Genomic DNA, 18,793 nt, shown 5'->3' with positions numbered 1-18,793 from the left:
ATGTTATATGTTTCTATGACATCCCTTCTCATTCTTCTAAACTCCAGAGAATACAGGCCCAGTCTCTGCTCATATGTCAGTCCTGCCATCCTGGGAATCAGTCTGGTGAACCTTTGCTGCACTCCCTCAATAGCAAGAACGTCCTTCCTCAGATTAGGACCGCATCCTCTCTCACGCCCTAGTCGTGGCACAGCTGATCATCGTAGCCGATTTGCTGGCGATCCGCTGCCAGCTTAGGAAAAAGGGCCGTCGTTTGAAAATTGAGAAAGCTATGAGTGAGACCAAGTCAAAGGCCAAACGGAAAGGGAGGGTTAGCAAAGTCTATGCAGTATGACGGGACTGATTGTACAAGCCGAATGTATTGCACTGTAAAGAAAAGTCTGTACCTTGTAAAAGGTCCGTACCTCCCTATCTGTAATACTATGATGCGTGATACTATGTACTATTATGATTTTGGTGAAGGGTATTGGTTGAGAAGCATTTTTACATTTTCAGTATTGTATTGGTTCCAAATGTATGAATACCATTGATGTATTTTAAGGTTTTATCATGGGTTTAGGTAAGATTTGGGGAAGATTGGCTCTGTGAGAGGGAAAAGGTTTTGCTTCACATTTTGAAAACACCCGGAGACAGAGTGTTTTAACGGGGGACTTTAAGGTTCTGTAAAACCAACCACGGAGACATGTGGCAGGGAGAATGGGAAGATGCCATGTTTAAAATGACCAACTGCAGCCAACAGCCTGTAAACCGCGGAGGATGATGGGACTCTGGCCACCATGTACAGGCAAAATCTCCAGGGTAATACACAAGGCAACAGAAAGGGTATCAGTTTGAATAATTAAACAAAGGCCCACAGGTTTGATGCAATCAGTTTGGCCAGCCCAGACAGAGTGGTACCTCTGTCGAGATAGTGAACAATCATCTTCATTCCAGACAGACAGATACACATCGAACTGCCATTCACACCCCATGAACGGACGATAAGAAAAGCTGCAAAAACACACAAGGAAGTTGGAGAGGTTGGAGGTTTTGGGGAGGGGGGAGGGTTTGGAAGCTTGGAGCTTGCAGCTTGCAGCTTGTATCCAGAGAGAGCTCTCTCTCCCACTCGCTCTCACTCCACCAGAGGAAGAAGCAGCAGTTCCGCAGACGAAGCCATCGAGACTGAAAACCAGCAGGCAGTGGCAGTGGAAACCAACCAGAGTTTGGAGGTTGAAGTCAGCTTTTAGGAGTTAAGTCAGCTTTTCACAGGGCCCTCGCTCTGGGGAAGATGTGCTTAACTCCAGCAGCTTTTTGCTTAGGAGCCAACCGAAAGGCAAAGAGAAGAAACCGACGCAACATTGAGGAGGAAAACCGAAACAACCAACAACGTAAAACCCACCCCAGAGGCACCCCGAGCTGAAATAAGTGCCCCCAGAACCCCGGAGTTGATAGGATTGTGAATATAGCTCAAACCCCCTCACAGACTCAATTTAGGATAGGAATTGGTAAGAAGGGAGGAAGTGGGAGGTGGGGTTGTGTGTGAGTGGAATGTTTTAACCTCTTATTTTCCCCTTCCCTGTTGCGAGATTTTTCGTGTTGTTGAGTGAGATTGTGCCATTACTGCTATTTATGACCTCTTCCTATGCCCTCTATCTTGGTGTTTACTATTCTAAATAAACAACATTAGCCATTTTGTACTCTTATCCACTGTGTCTGGTGCCTCATTACTCACCCATCCTCATAAATCGCACGTACAGAACCCCAGGGGAGTGTGGATTCGAACCCACACCCCAAACTCCCCTTACAACCATACTGCTACCAGTTTGGTTAGCCCAATCTATATGCAGATTAAAGTCACCCATGATAACTGCTGTACCTTTATTGCATGCATCCCTAATTTCCTGTTTGATACCATCCCCAACCTCACTATTAACTTAACACATGACGTTATAGAGAGCGAGAACATCCAAAATAATAGTCCTGGCGTCAAATCAGGCATTGCACACCGATTGATGTCATGCTCTGCTTATTTAAATTTGAGAGACCAGCGCTGTCATCAGCAGCACTTTGGTCCTCACCAAAATGGCAGCCGCCGGGTCCTCTGCGGGATGTGGATGGATGCGAGGCAGCTGTCATTTTGTCAACACTAGCACTACACCAGCGAATTTCTAGGCTATTGTGTCTAAAATTACTGCTGCATCACCTTTTGAAGTTAAAATGGGATGCAAAATGTGTCTTCTGGAACACCTCTAAGCTGCCCCCATGGCACATATGTTACACCAAGCGTCTCTTCACAGGCACTGGTTATGGAGTCCTGGAGGGCAGACCAAGCATTGTGGGCATTCAGTATCTCAGGGTCATCAAGGCACGCCAGAATGGCTGTGAGGCGTTGGCTATACAGGGCTCTCTTAGCTGGGTCTTTAAGTGCCCCGGTATTAACTTTATTGCGACACTGCTTCTGCTGTCCTCTCTGCTTTGGGGCTATGTTAATATTGATGACGGATCAGATTAGGTGATGGTCACATGATTACTCAACCAGAAAACACCAGGACTGGTTTGATGAAAATGATCAGGGGATCCAAGAGCTAGTAAATCGTAAGCGCAGGGCATTTCTGAGCCTCAAGCAACAATCCAACTCTGGAGCTACAAAGCAACATTACACAGGGCTCAAGGCTGAGGTCCAACAAAAAACCCGGGACCTAAAGAACAGGCGGTGGATGGAGAAAGCGCAGGTGATACAACAACTAACCAACAGCCACGACACGCGAGGATTCTTCACTCCAGTCATGGCCACCTACGGTCCAAACTCCCAAGGCCCCACCCCACTCCTGGCCAAGAATGGGGAAACACTCATCAAGGACACCAAGGCGGTCAGGGCCCGCTGGAAAGAGCACTTTGAAGATCTCCTCAATCGAGACTCTACCTTTGACTCGAGTGTTCTCATCTCCATCACGCAGCATGCGACCCACCACCACCTCAGTGAAACCCCGACGCTGCACAAGGTAGGAAAAGCCAAAAAAACAGCTCAGGAACAACAAAGCTACGGGAGCGGATGGAATCCCTGCTGAGGCGCTAAAATATGGCGGAGAGGCGCTGTTGGCGCAGATACATGAGCTCATCACTCTCATTTGGAGGGAGGAGAGCTTGCTGGGAGATCTCAGAGATGCAGTGATCGTGTCCATTTTTTAAAAAGGGAACAAATCTGACTGTGGCAACTACAGGGGAATTGCCCTCCTATCAACCACTGGGAAAGCTGTCGCTAGAGTTCTCCTCAACCGTCTTCTCCCTGTGGCCGAGGAGCTCCTCCCGGAGTCGCAATGCGGATTTCGTCCCCTACAGGGAAAAGTGGACATGATCTTTGCAGCACGACAACTGCAGGGAAAATGTAGGGAGCAGCACCAGCCCTTATACATGGCCTTTTTTGATCTTACAAATGCCTTTGACACTGTCAATTGTGAGGGCTTATGGAGCATCCTCCTCCGTTTTGGATGCCCCGAAAGTTTGTCAACATCCGTCGCCTGCTCCACAGCGACATGCAGGCCGTGATCCTTATCAGCGGATCCATTACAGATCCATTCCATGTCCGGACCTTGGTCAAACAGGGCTGCTTCATTGCTCCAACCCTCTTCTCAATCTTCCTCGCTGCCATGCTCCACCTCACTGTCGACAAGCTCCCCGCTGGAGTGGAACTAAACTACAGAACCAGTGGGAAGCTGTTTAACCTACGCCACCTCCAGGCAGATCCAAGATCACCCCAACCTCTGTCATTGAAACATAGTACGCGGACGATGCCTGCGTCTGCGTACATTCTGAGGCTGAACTCCAGGATATAGTCGATGTGTTCATCGAGGCATATGAAAGCATGGGCCTCATGCTTAACATCCGTAAGACAAAGGTCTTTCACCAACCTGTCCTCGCCGCATAGCACTGCCCCCCAGTCATCAAGATTCACAGCGCGGCCCTTGACAACGTGTACCACTTCCCATACCTCGGGAGCCTCTTATCAACAAAGGCAGACATTGATGCGAAGATTCAACATCACCTCCAGTGCGCTAGTGCAGCCTTCGGCCGCCTGAGGAAAAGAGTGTTCAAAGACCAGGCCCTCAAACCTACCACCAAGCTCATGGTCTACAGGGCTGTAGTAATACCCATCCTCCTGTATGGATCAGAGGCATGGACGATGTACAGAAGACACATCAAGTCCCTGGAGATATATCACCAACGATGTCTCTGCAAGATCCTGCAAATCCCCTGGGAGGACAGACGCACCAACATCAGTGTACTCGCCCAGGCTAACAACCCCAGCATTGAAGCACTAACCACGCTCGATCAGCTTCGCTGGACAGGCCACATAGTTTGCATGCCAGACACAAGTCTCCCTAAGCAATTGCTATACGCGGAGCTCCTTCATGGCAAACGAGCCTAAGGTGGGCAGCGGAAACGTTACAAGGACACCCTCAAAGCCTCCCTGGTGAAGTGCGACATCACCACTGACACCTGTGGGAGACTCTGGCCGAACACCGCCCGAGGTGGAGAAAGTACATCCGGGAGGGCGTTGAGCTCTATGAATCTCAATGCTGTGAGCATGAAGAGGTTGGGCGCAGGCAGCGGTAGGAGCGTGTGGCTAATCAGTGCTACCCACTGCTTCCCCCGACAAATATCTGTCCCACCTGTGACAGGGTCTGTGGCTCTCATGTTGGACTGTTCAGCCACCAAAGAATTCACTTGAGGAGTGGAAGCAATTCTTCCTCGATTTTGAGGGACTGCCTATGATGATGATATATGTTGCAGCAGATCTTTGCCATGGAAGAGTGGGTCAAACAATTAGTGGAACATATGAGGGAGCTGCATACGGAAGTATCAGTTATTAGTGGTCAGACCCAGAGAAAGATGCAGCTGTACTAAGATAAGGATGTTATCCCTCAAGAGTTTTGCAATAGGAGTTAGGGTGATGGTACAGCAGATCTTAGAGAAGAAATCATTCCAAAAGCCAGCTTAGCAAGGACCATTTTTTATTGTGCAGAAGGCAGGCCCTTCATTATATCTGTTCCATGTGAGTGCTGCCAATGATGGAGTAGGTAAATGGCTGCATGCATTGCAACTGAAATCTTCTAAGTTGTTCCTTGAAGTTTTTTTTTCCTCCTTTTTTTTCCCCAATTCCTACATTCGGTTAATTTTGATTAACATCTAGCCATTGGAAAATGTTTTTGATTAGAAAGCTGGTGTATTTCTTTTGACTGGAATTTACATGATACCACTATAAATAGGCACTTCATTCTTTTTAGAAAAAGATAGGGTAAAAAGCTGCTTTATGGAATCATATAGTTGCCATCTAAACTTTTCACAGCAATTTTTTTATTGCCTTAGCAGCATGTCTGCAACTGCTATGGTGCTGGCTGACTCCTCCCCCAAAGCCAATATTTTTTTATTCATGGAAAAGCAAAGTATCAAATAATAGACTGATAGTAATTTGCAATTCGGGAATATTCCTATTCTATTAAATTTCCCTTTTGTATATTTGTCTTCTAATTTATGTAATTGTACATATATAAAATGAACTACTGAAAGAAATGCTGCACAATTTTACTAAGTACAATTTGGGATGAAGATCAGATGGATTGCCACAAAAAAATGTAGTGTGGTTCTTGGTTAAAAAGAGCTTTTAAAAAGCTAGACTTCAGAAGGAAAAAGAGGCACAGTTCCTCTGCAACTTTTTCAACCTGCCTTTCGCTTCCTGGAGGTGTCACTTCATCTGGTATCTTCTTGGCTGTTTGCTACCAATCTTCCTAACAACCACCAAACATGAGTATATGACTTTAACTATGGGGTTAATCTAAGATAGGCATTTGTTTTCTCAAGGTCTGAAGGAATTACTCAACAATGACCTCCTAGTTAATATTAATGGATAGAAAATCATGCCGGCAGTGAATCAGTCACATCAGTCATGCCCAAAATCCTGATGTGAGCTGCTGTTGTGTAAAGTTCTGCAGTGGGATTGCGGAATCGTACAGTTTACCCCACTGGTGAGTGTGAGCTCACGGGGTTGAAATTCAGGTCCCCAAAAAGGCCATTTACCACCAAAAAGTGGTGGCCAGGTGATGGAGTCGAGCGGCCGCTGACTTCCGGTCCAATGGCCGCCGCCAGCGAAATTCACCTCGGGGACTTTTCCGGCGTTCCCCACTTCCACCCCGCTGCTGCCGACCTTTCTAAGCGCGTCGTCAAAAGGCGTACCGTCGATCTCTCGCACCACCTGCGAAATTTCCTTTGAAAAATCTTAAATCCGCTCCGCGGTGCCCCCAACAGGTTTTTCTGTCGGTGCACCTTGCTTTTAATCTGTGAGCCATGGCAGCACGGCAGCCTTTCAAGGGGCAGGTGCACTGCCGCGGCCACCATATTTTTTTTTGCCGGCCGACTTCCAGATCGGCCAGCCAAATATGCCCTCATGTTCGGCCGGGCCGTCAACAGGCATCCTGGCAACCCCTCTTGGGTGCCAGACTGCTGGCCCAGCTGAAACCCACCCTGATCGCCCATTGGACCGAAGTTTCTGAATGCCAAAGGTTCTCCCCTTTAAGTGAAGGGGAGAGTGTGGTGACACACGCTGCTGACTGACAGTGGCGGAGATTCCATCCTGCCTCCACTTCCACCTCTCTGTAGTACTTACCGCCCCACTTCTGCCCCCATTATGACCGACTTCCAGTCCACCAAAAAAAACCCGCCAAAGACCTGATTTCCGCGAAAGAGTCGACCTTATCCGATGCAGCGGAAAAAACACATTAGGAGCGGAAAGTGCGACCTGTTTCAGGCGAAGGTAAATTTTGGCCCCCACATCTTTAAAAACAGATTACCAAAGCTTTGCTTCACTCAAAGGAAGTGGAGCCATCTCTAAAACAAACATAGGTGATGTAATGTGCTGAAAAGTACTGGTGTTAATTCTTTAAGCCCACTGAGCCCAATCCTTTCGACAGACTTGTGCTGTTCCCAACTATATCTTGTGGGTAAATGTTGCGATCGAGGCTTGTGTCCCAGAGCCTCGAACAAGCGCGGATCTGAGATCAGGTTGAGGAGGTCAGAGTAGCTGAGTCGCGGCACTCCAGATTTTCCAGTCGAAAGCCTCACCTCCCAAAATTAGCCCTTTACTCTCTGGAGGTGAACTACCACAAGATCTCTCTGTGATAATCACTCGTGGTTATTAATGTAACATTATAATCTATATTACAACATATTTGCTGGTTGCAATCCATAAACGACACTCTCACAATCTCAAGAGTGCACGAGCCTAAGATGGGTATGTTCACCATCTTTACTTTTAAGTTCCAGTAGCACTGTTTATTAGTGCTAGCATCAACAGTGATCTGTATTTCTACAGCATTCCTCAGGAGATTCAAAATGTCACAAAGTGTTTATCATTAAGGACAGGAAACAGTGAATATGAGCAGGAGAAAAATCAGAAGGGTTAGAATCATAGAATCATAGAAATTTACAGCACGGAAGGAGGCCATTTCAGCCCATCGTGTCCGCGCCGACCGATCAAGAGCTATCAGCCTAATCCCACTTTCCAGCTCTTGGTCCGTCGCTCTGTTGGTTATGCCACTTTAAGTGCACATACAAGCATTTTTTAAATGTGGTGAGGTTTTCTGCCTCTACCACCCTTTCGAGGCAGTGAGTTCCAGACTCCCACCACCCTCTTGGTGAAGACATTTCCCCTCATATCTCTTCTAAACCTCCCCACAATTACTTTAAATCTATGCCCCCGATTGTTGACCCCTCTGCCAAGGCAAACAGGTCCTTCCTATCTGCTCTATTCAGGCCCCTCATAATTTTATACACCTCAATCAGGTCTCCCCTCAGCTGTTCTAAAGAAAACAGACCCAGCATCACCAATCTTTCTTCATAGCCAAAGTTCTCCAGTCCAGGCAACATTCTTGCACCCTTCCCAGTGCAATCACACCTTTCCTGTAATGTGGTGACTAGAACTGCACACAGTACTCCAGCTGTGGCCCAACCAGTGTTCTATACAGTTCAAGCATAATCTCCTTGCTCTTGTATTCCATGCCTCAACTAATAAAGGCAAGTATTCCATATGTCTTCTTAACCACCTTATTACCTGGCCTGCTACCTTCAGGGATCTGTGGACCTGCACTCCAATGTCCCTTTGTTCCTCTACACTTTTCAGTGTTGTACCATTTAATGTGTGTTCCCTTGCCTTGTTAGACCTCCCCAAATGCATTACCTCACAATTATCCGGATTGAATTCCATTTGCCACTGTTCTGCCCACCTGACCAGTACATTGGTATCTTATAGATATAGAGGGCATTGAAGGCACTTTCAAAGAGAAAAGTTTTGAAAGCAGGGAGTGGTGAGGCAGGGAGAGAATAAGTGGCAGAGTGAGAAGAGGAGGGAGCAGAGCTGGTGGGGAGAGAAAAGATTCTTCCATGTGATGCCAGTATGAGCAATCTTGCTTCTTATGATTTAGACTCACATCAGAACCTTGGTTTCACACCTAAATCCTTTAGCAGCTCTTACCTGAAGAGTGGTCCACTGAAGTGTTCTGTGGGCAGGCACCAATCACAAAGTCAAATGGTCCCCTCTGTTCTATCTATTATGAAGAGATCAGAGCATATTTAAACACATATACAAAGAAGTTCAAAGGTACACCAAATGTCATTTCTGAGATTAATTTTGTTGTCCTTACATTTTGTCGAGTAATGTTGTCCAAATCCTCGAAGAATGTTAACATTTCTTGATTAGAATCAGGAACCCTGTCCAAAATTCTGATATCCTGTAAATCTGAATTAACAGAGAAAGTGAATACTATGTAATGATACAGGGAATTATATATTTAAGCATAAATTCACCGATTCCACCTGAAAGAGATAGGGCTGTGACACTGTAACACTGATTCTCCAACCCATGTCAAGAGAGGCAACCCGCTGGGAACATGGGATCAGTGAATTTGCTCTTTATAGTCACACATTGAGAGAGCGAAACAAGAGATGAATCAATTGACATCTAGATTTAATTACAGTGCTTTATTGTTCTCTATTTCGCTTCATTCTTTTTTCTGTTTTGTTTTAATTTCCTCCAGCTCCTGAAAGCTCCGACTGGTATGGGAATACAGGCTCGGTATCCTCTCAGATCTGCAATCCAGTGCTCCCAGTGGGGACTGTCACTCGTTGGAAGCACAGCCTGCAGACTCTCATGGTAGCACTGCTGGAGGGGGGGAAATCAGGGTAGGAGCAGAATGTTACATGCGTCCCCTCATGATCTCTTCTGTAAGTGGGTGGTCTCTATGAGGGGGTCAGGTTCCCTTCTGACCAACTTGAGCGGTTCGAATCGCTCCCACTCCCTTGGGTCCTAGACTCTGGATTTATTTGGGGGATGTGACAAAGTGCAAAGGACACTGATTTGATGCAAAAGAACTTTGGTTTTATTACAGTCAAGAAAATTACAACTTATAATTACTCTAATAAGAAAGTACAATGTCAGAACGTATTCAAACTTATTGAAGAACAGTACCGTACACACTCAGAGGGGGTTACAATCACTTATAATGACTCTAACAGAGAACAATACATCACATATTCAAAGGGGGTTACAGTAGAATTACACCTCCCACCTCCCACCTCCCAATACCTAATTCTAGCTAGGTTAGACTCCAGGGCAGGCAGGGACTATGCTTACCAATCCTTTTGACAGTTAGTGGTATATCACGGTTTTGGGGATTGCTGGACGCGGTAGGGTCTGCTTGCCGTACCCTGAACGTTGGAGAAGACATCTTGCTGTGCAATCTTCATTTGGGTTGAGTCCGCTGATGCGGTAAGATGCGTTTTGGATCTGTGGGGTAAATACCCGTTTTCTTTGGCTAGAAATAGGTTTCTACCGTCTTTTAGGTAGTGTTTTACCTGTTGGTAGGTCAGGATTAGTTTGTAGAGTGGAAACTTTTTGATTTTTTGGTTTTTTTCCCATTGGAGTTTGTTTCCAGTTTGGTTGATCATGGTGGTTTTTCGTTGATACCACGTTGGCTTGGTCGGTTGCTGCCGCGATGGTGATGTTCTTCCTTCCTTCAGGACTTAAGGACTTCGAGGCTGGAGAAGTTAGTTTACAACTGTTGCGTTGGTTTCTCTCCTTGTCTTGGTGACACCAGTGTAGTGTGGTAGTAGTCTGTCATACCCTCTGTTGAAACAGGGGGCCAGTTATACAGTTTGAGTGGTTCTAATCTTGGCGCCAAATCTGTTCAGAATTCTTTGATTAAATTTGGCAGGCTTGGCTCTTCTTTGTAATATTTTGGTGGGCTCGTTAAAAGTTGATATGTTTTGGGTGGATTGATGTGCGAAAACTGTTTCTTGATGGAAATATTAGTTTGGTAATTGCAATGTCCTTTTGTGTTTAGTTTTTTGTATACAGGCTGGATTGGGCCTCTTTGTGATGTATATGCTGAGATGGTTTTCCAGTTTCAAGTTGATGGGTAGCTATTTTGTAATGTTAATGTCTCTTGTGGAGAAGGATTCTCGAATACCCATTTCTCCAGACAGGTTACTTTAGTCCTCACACCCAGGTAGTCTCACTAATCAGGTTGTCTCCTGTCAGTCCTTTTAGACCCACCCACAGCCTTGAATTTGTCTTGTAAAAGTTCAAAATTCTATTAAAGTCTGTAGTTTCTTCCATAAGCACTTTAGGATTTCAAACTTTCTGGTAGATAGTCCCAAATTAAATTTCCTTTCGAATGAGCCCAAACACTGGGTGGGGGGTGGCGGGGGGTGGGGGGGGGGGGAGGTTCTTGTGAATTTTGCACCCCTTCACGTCCCAAATGATCAGTTCATGAGCATTAACATATTTTGGAGGCATGCACCCATCCCTAAGGCAGGGGCATTGGGGGGCAGGAGGGTGATGTGGGTGGGATGGTGGGGGAGGACAGTAGAGCTGTGAGGGCTGAAGATCTTCAAAGAAATTGTAAAAAATCTAATTTGAACTTGCTGCTTTCCCAAAGGTGATTGACATTCTGAGATCCATTGTCACAGAGAAACTCTCCTATGAAAGGGCAATGAGCCTTACTTCTGTCAGGATCAGAACCTGTGATGCAGCGATGCACAACATTGGGGGCAACGGAAGCAGCACTTCCAGGAATTTTGGCAGTTGGGTTCATCCTGCCAGCCCCACCCCTTTCTGTGATGTCTGCATGGAAATGTGTGGATGCAATAAGAACCCCTGGGCACAGCCTTTGGCAGCACCTCCCAAACCCACGACCTCTTCCAGCTAGAAGGACAAGGGCAGCAGGTGCATGGGAACACCGCCACCTCCAAGTTCCCCTCCTGGTTAAACACCATTCTGATCTGGAAATATATTGCTGTTCCTTCACTGTCGTTGGGTAAAAATCCTGGAACTCCTTCCCTAACAGCACTGTGGGAGCACCTTCACCACATGGACTGCAGTGGTTCAAGGAGGCTATTTGTTCACAACCACCTTCTCAAGGGCAATTAGGGATAAGCAATAAATGCTGGCCTTGCCATCGATGCCCACATCCTATTAATGAATTTTTAAAAACCTCTGGTTGTAAAATCAGAGAAATAAAAGGGATTCATCCCAGCCCTGCCCCAAATTCTGCCCTCACATAATGGCGATTTTGCATTCTTAGAGCTGAGGAAATTTGGGTCTCACATCTCAAGAAATTGGGTGAACACAGTTGATGACTTTCTGTCCATTAAAATCAATAGGCTGCATGCCCGAAATTTTCTTGCATGCATTCCTCATGATTACCACTCTGCAGTGAGAGAACTAGATTATAGAATAATATTCATGTTTGAACCTAGACAATGAGTGTGGACAGCCATGGACGATATCACCACTCATCCCCCTGCCGTCTTCCCCTGGTGTAAACACTTTCTAGCAGGGTTCACTGGATGGTGAGAAGCAGGAACCATGGCTGATTTATCTCCTCCTTAATCCAAGGGCACTGAGATCTACTTTAGCTCCATACTATCACACTGGTTAACGTAGAACACTTAAATGTCAATTCCGAGGCCTAAGAAGCCTACATGATTCCGGTCGACACTGAGCAGTACATTCACCAGCTGAGGCATTGGGAAAGTCCATTCTCTTCTGGATATTAATTTTGTGTTCTCTTCAATCATTGTGATATCTTATTTATTTGTAGAATTCCATTTAATTTATTTTCTCCCCACTTTATTTTTTTGTACGCCAACATATCAAAGGGGTCATTTTCTAAAATCACTTTGTGGGCAGGGACGGAGGTGCATATTGGAAATTAGGTACGGGCTGCACATGCCTGAACTTCCGATGTGCACTGCTAGAGATTAAGACTTCCCACCAGGACTGCAGCGTTCTAAAGTTACCCCTCAAGAATATTTAATAACTTGTTTATTGAAAGGTGCAAGAAAGTAATCTAGATATAATATTCCATTCCTCTTGGAACAGGAGTGACTCAACTGTACCGAATGCATCCTCAGAGAGTCAGGAACTCACAGCTTACCAGATAAATTTAGTGCCCGCATGCTCCTGAAAGGAGTGTGAGTTGGAGGCAGAACTGCGGGATCACTGCATTTAACTTATACCTGTACACAATCATTAACTTGAGAAGATCCACAGAAAATTGTTATGTTGTGAATTAACTTGTACTATGATCAATTGGTGCTTACCTTTAGTTACATTACTGAAGAGGGACAGGACTCTAATTGGGTTCTGTCTATTTATAGGGACTGGTGCATAGATTCGAAGATGTTCCTGATATAAAATGAATATTTGACATTTTACTGATGTTAAACTTTTGTGCATAATCTTGCCTGCATTCAGATAAACACAATAAATTATTTCAGAAATCTAATTTTTTTTCTGTTTGAACAATTAATGCAGAAATACAAAGATAACTTTAGAGTTGGACATAACCTTAGTTTATATTCTTTCATCAATTAGGCTGCAGTTACCACACGATCATGAAATAGAGCTAAGCCTTTGCAGTTCCTGTTTTAATCAAAAAAAGTATAAGATAGAAGGCACAGTAAGTTGTGTAGATGGGAGCAGGAAGTTACAATGGGACAGAAACAAATTAATTAAGTGGGCAAAACTGTGGAAAACAGGTTGAGGTCATCTAGTTTGAATCCAAGAAAAACAAATATTTATTTCTGATGAAAGACTAGAAATTTGGAGGAAGGAAGGGAAAGGGATTTGGGTATCTAGATACACAACTCACAAAAGCTAGTGCACAGATACAAAAAGAAATGAACTAGAGTAACAGAATAAGAACTATATAGGGCTGGAAATTAAGTTTTGAATCGTAGTGGTTTTTTTGGCGGAAAAAACTGTTATGGGCTAGACTTTCCACTTTTGCGCACATCACGCAAAAATGGGCGTTATTTCCAGCGTTAGTGGTTAATATGGGTTTTGAGATCACCGGATTATCGCCCATTTTCAAAACTCCAACTTTCCACTTTATAAAATGGGCGTTACCACGAGCGATGTGAAATGGGCATCAGCATTAATAAACTGTCGGCGTCCATAGCAATGCCATGGCAATGGTCGTTTCCCGCGTTTCAGGAGGTCAGGGGTCATCAATACATGCAGGAGAGAGGGAGCAGAGAGGAACTGAAAGCATGTGTGGGTGTGTTGTGTGGTTGTTTGGCTTTTGTGGGAGGTAGGAGATTTACCAGCAGCAAAAATAATTGAACGCACAAATAACTTTGTTCGCACAGAGTTTTGGGGGAAAAATATATAGTTTTGGGGATGGAGGAGGCGACACAGCACGCTGTGCAGACTGAGGATGCTGGCGAAAGCAGTGAGGTGGAAGAGGAACTATTGGGAGGATGAAAACGAGCTCAGAGATTCTCCGATTCTTCTATTTTGTTGGGAGGTTTGGGGGAAGGGGGTAGGGGGGTGCCTTGTTTTTTTGCATTTGTGTTCTTTATGAAGTTTTGTTGGAAATGTGAACACTTTTATGAATGATATAAATGTCATCAATTTGTTGTGGGTGAGGTGGGGTGGAGTGGGGTGTTTTCTACAGTTATAATTATAATTTTATACAAATGTTCTCATTAAATGTTTTTTATTTCGCATAACCTTGTTGCGCATTGTCTCAGATAAGACCGCTTCTCCCTGTAAGTATGTGAGGTATAAGTTCTCATCCTCCTCCTCAGTGTGCCACCTCTGTGACTGGGCACATAATGCTCTTGAATATACATTCTGCCATCTCTAGTCTGCAGCATGTGCTTAACAAGCTGCTGAGACATCACACTTTCCAATTTCAACGTGAGCTGATAAACAGTATTTCTTTACATTTCTTATACTAAGGACTCAAGTTTCAGCCTGAGTTGCTCCTATTTTTTGGAGCAACTAGTTTAGAATGGAGCATCTTAGAAATTGCAATTCTCGGCATTTAGTTTGCTCCAGTTCTAGTGAGTTAGAATAATTTCATTGTAGAACAGATTTTTTTTTCAAAAGGGTGCGTGTCCAGCCACTTGCGCCTGTTTTGCAAGTTTAGGCAGCGAAAACTTACTCCAAACTAACTTAGAATGGTGGAGGTGTAGATTTTTGTATTCTCAGAAAAACCTTGCCTACACTTTAGGAATTAGGCGTAGGGAATGAGAGATGTGGGGGTGGGAGGGAGGTGCGGAAGGGAAGTAATTGAATTTTACAAGCATTTAACAGTTTCACTTCTACAGATAAAGAGCCATCCTGAATAATAAATGTTAAATAAAGCAAATAAAAAATACATTGAATTTTCCTACCTGTCTGAAGCAGCAGCAGCAGCCTTCTAGCTGCGAAGATTCAGGCCGTTCGGCCAGGGGACAGGGGCAGGAGGCGTCAGGCCACACACTGCGCATGCGCGCACGCTGCAGCGCGCATGCGCAGGGCTGCTGGCACGACATCGGCTTCTGTGAGCTAGCCCCGCCCCCCTGCCAGCAGAGAATCGGCGCTATGCTTTGGCCCTGCTTCCCGCAGATGCTTCCATGATGCGCCGACCTGGAACGGGCCCGATTCGAAGCGGAGAATCCCGCTGCAAGTATTAGGCGCACTTTTATCCCACAAAACAGGCGTGCCTCTTGGAGGTGCTCCATTCTAAACTCGGCTCGAAACTTGCCCCCTATATGTTTGCCTTTGATCACTATATTCGATGCATCCTACCAATAAATCATAGCACCTCAAAGGTACATACAAACGCCAACCAGGCTCTCAACTCTTCTAATTGATTTACTGCCGTAATAAAACCTCCCCTACCTAAACAGAGTTATCAGGTTGACACATTCAGTGGAAAGATAATAGTAGGATGTGTAAGAGTCACATCCTACTATTATCTTTCCACTGAAGACATATTTTTCCCAAAGGGACTGAGTGTAATGTAGCCAAATTTGCTGATGATACAAAGATAGGTGGGAAAGCAAGCTGTGAGGGAGACACAAGTTTTGAAGAGGACGCAAAGAATCTGCAAAGGAACATAGATAGGTTAAGTGAGTGGGCAAAAATTTGGCAGATGGAGTATAATGTGGGAAAAGGTAAGGTAGAAAGAATAAAAAAACAAATTATTATTTAAATTGAGAGACGGCAAAATGCTGTGGTACAGAGGGATCTGGGGGTCCTTGTACATAAAACACAAAAAGTTAGCATGCAGGTACAGCAAGTAATTATGAAGGCAAATGGAATGTTGGTCTTTATTGCAAAGGGGATAGAGTATAATAGCAGAGAAGACTTGCTACAACTGTACAGAGTGTTGGTGAGACCACACCTAGAGTACTGCGTACAGTTTTGGTCTCCTTATTTAAGGAGGGATATACTTGCATTGAAGGCAGTTCAGAGAAGGTTCATTAGGTTGGTTCTTGAAATCAAGGGCTGTCTTATGAAGAAAGGTTGAGCAGATTGGGCCTATACTCATTGGAGTTTAGAAGCATGAGAGGTGATCTTATTGAAACGTATAAGATTCTGAGGGGGCTTGACAGGGTAGATGCAGAGGAGATATTTCCCCTCGTGGAGGAATCTAGATCTAGGGGCCATAGTTTCAGAATAAGGGGTCACCCATTTAAAACGGAGATGTGGAGGAATTTCTTCTCTCAGAGGGTTGTGAATCTTTAGAATTCTCTATTCTGCTTTTCTATTTTTCCTACCAAAGTGGAGAACTTTATATTTCCCCACATTATATTCCATTTGCCATGTACTTGCCCAACCACTTAATCTATCTATATCCCCTTGAAGTCTCTTTGCATCCTCCTCACAACTTACATTCCCACCAAGCTTTGTATCATCAGCAAACTTGGGTATATTACATTTTTATATATCCTTTCTGAGATGTGGGGCTGGATTATAATGGAGAAGGCGGGTTGAGGGTGGGGAGTGGGCTCTGAGGCCGGCAGGAAACCCTAAAGAACAGGATTCTCAAATTTACCTGCAGGGCCCGCAGCTGACCAGATTGAGAGGCTGGCTGTGCTGAGTGAGTAGGCGTGCAGCACTAGGCCACACAGAGGAGGGAGGTAGTGTGCTCGTAGTGCTTGTGCCGGGAAGAGAATCTGGGGGGGTGGGGGGTGTCGGGCGGTAGATCGGGGGCTGGACCGGGAAGAGGATGGGGGGGGGGGGGGAGGGGAAGTGAGGAGGATTGTGAGAAGATTGGGAGCCCGAGGAGCAGGATGGGGAGGGCCGGAGAAAAGGGCGAACTCAGCGGTCTGGGCAGGGTGGGCCTTGTGGAGTGATCAGGGGCTAGGGTGGGTGGGGGAGTTGGGGGCCTCGTGAAGTGATCAGGGGCCAGAGTGGGTGGGGGAGGTGGGGGCCTCGTGGAGTGATCAGGGGCTAGAGTGGGTGGGGGCCTCGTGGAGTGTTCAGGGGCCAGGGTGGGGCGAGTGTCAAGCTTACATGGACAGTTTCCATTATAATTATGCATATGGGAATTTATAATGGAAAATGTTAACAGAAAGTGCACACAAATGTAAGGTTTGTTAAATACAGATGCATAATTATCCTAAAAGGGCAGGAGGCTTTATGCCATCAAGTGTGATAAACATAAAGGATGGAGGTCAAAATGCTATTAGAAACATAGAAACATAGGAATTTACAGCGCAGAAGGAGGCTATTTCTGCCCATCGTGTCTGCGCCGGACGACAAAGAGCCGCACGGCCCTTCATCAGCAACTCTAAAGATTACATACAAACCCATGAACAATGACGGGAGGGCAAAGAGCACCCAGCCCAACCAGTCCACCCCACACCACTGCAATACCCCTTATACTGAAACATTCTACACTCCACCCCAACTGGAGCCATGTGATCTCCTGGTAGAGACAAAAAACAGATAAAAACCCAGGCCAATTTATGGAGAAAAAATCTGGGAAAATTCCTCTCCGCCCCATCCAGGAGATCGAAACTAGTCCAGGAGATCACCCTGGCCATACTCTATTCCCTGCAGTACTTACCATTATATCTGCAACGACCAACAAAAGGTCATCCAGCCTAATCTCAATTAGCAGCTCTAGGTCCGTAACCCTGCAGGTTGCTGCACTTTAAGTGCCCATCCAACCATCTCTTCAAAGTAGTGAGGGTTTCTGCATCCACCACTCTTTCAGGCAGCGAGTTCCAGATCCCCACAACCCTCTGTGTAAAGAAGCCCCCACCCCCCTCAAATCCCCTCTAAACCTTCCACCAACCACCTTAAAACTATGCCCCCTCGTAATAGACAACTCCACTAATGGAAATAGACTCTTACTATCCACCATGTCCATACTCCTCAATATTTTGTACACCTCGATGAGGTCTCCTCTCAATCTCCTCTGTTCCAATGAGAACAAACCCAACCTATCCAATCTGTCCTCATAGCTAAGATTCTCCATCCCAGGCAGCATCCTAGTAAATCTCCTCTGCACCCTCTCTAGTGCAATCACGTCCTTCCTATAATACAGCGACAAGAACTGCACGCAGTACTCCAGCTGTGGTCTAAACAAAGTATTATACAATTTAAGCATAACCTCCCTGCTCTTATATTCGATGCCTTGGCAAATAAAGGCAAGCATTCCTTGTGCCTTCTTAACCACCTTATCCACCTGGCCTGCTACTTTCAGGGATCTGTGGACAAGCATTCCAAGATCCCTTTGTTCATCTACACTATTAAGTGGCCTACCGCTTAATGTGTATACCCTTTCCTTATTAGCCCTCCCAAAGTGCATCACCTCACACTTCTCTGAATTAAATTCCATTTGCCACTGCTCTGCCCACCTGACCAGTAGATTGATAACCTCCTGCAGAACATGACTTTCCTCTTCATTATCAACCACACAGCCAATTTTAGTGTCGTCTGCAAACTTCTTAATCATACTCCCTATATTCAAATCTAAATCGTTGATATATACCACAAAAAGCAAAGGACCCAGTACTGAGCCCTGCGGAATTCCACTGGAAACATCCTTCCAGTCACAAAAACATCTATCAATCATTGCTTGTACACACATGCCCTCAGATGAATTGCACACTATTTCACCAAAATGTCTTCATCAGAAATTGACAAATTATACGTGGAGATAACATGCCGAATTTGAGCTCCCATTGGCGAGCCTTGCCTGTCAGGTGAGTATAGTGAAAATTTGATTGTGCACTGCTGCAGTTGTGAGCCATTAAAACAAATTGATGGGAAATGATGGTCAGGTCATGCCTGAATTTCCAACATGACTCCTGATTACTACGAACCTAGAAAATGGCTCTAATATAGTTAAAACTGAGGCCGTTTGCAACTGAATGTTTTTGTTTATGACTTTGATAGGGAAAGATAAAACCCCATATGCTTGGGTCAGTAGACACTACATTCTCAGGGCTCAATTTTCCCCAGTGATCTGCA

The 18,793-nt window shown here is 45.3% G+C and overlaps 1 protein-coding gene across 1 annotated transcript in view; it reads right to left on the bottom strand.

The window, feature by feature from the left end:
* LOC139245601 (DNA (cytosine-5)-methyltransferase 3-like) overlaps positions 1–18,793 on the bottom strand; it is a gene marked incomplete at its 5' end in the record, with an annotated part of 137,698 nt that overhangs the window by 26,752 nt on the left and 92,153 nt on the right. The window contains 3 exons of the mRNA XM_070871198.1: positions 8,504–8,576; positions 8,673–8,767; positions 12,634–12,718. Of these exons, the coding sequence (XP_070727299.1) occupies positions 8,504–8,576; positions 8,673–8,767; positions 12,634–12,718 (253 nt within the window). The remainder of the gene's footprint in view (positions 1–8,503; positions 8,577–8,672; positions 8,768–12,633; positions 12,719–18,793) is intronic.

The sequence above is a fragment of the Pristiophorus japonicus genome, unplaced genomic scaffold (genome assembly GCF_044704955.1).
Source record: "Pristiophorus japonicus isolate sPriJap1 unplaced genomic scaffold, sPriJap1.hap1 HAP1_SCAFFOLD_224, whole genome shotgun sequence".
In the NCBI taxonomy this organism is placed as follows: Eukaryota; Metazoa; Chordata; class Chondrichthyes; family Pristiophoridae; genus Pristiophorus; species Pristiophorus japonicus.
Note: the sequence above shows the minus strand (reverse complement) of the source record. Positions and strands in the feature narration are given on the sequence as shown.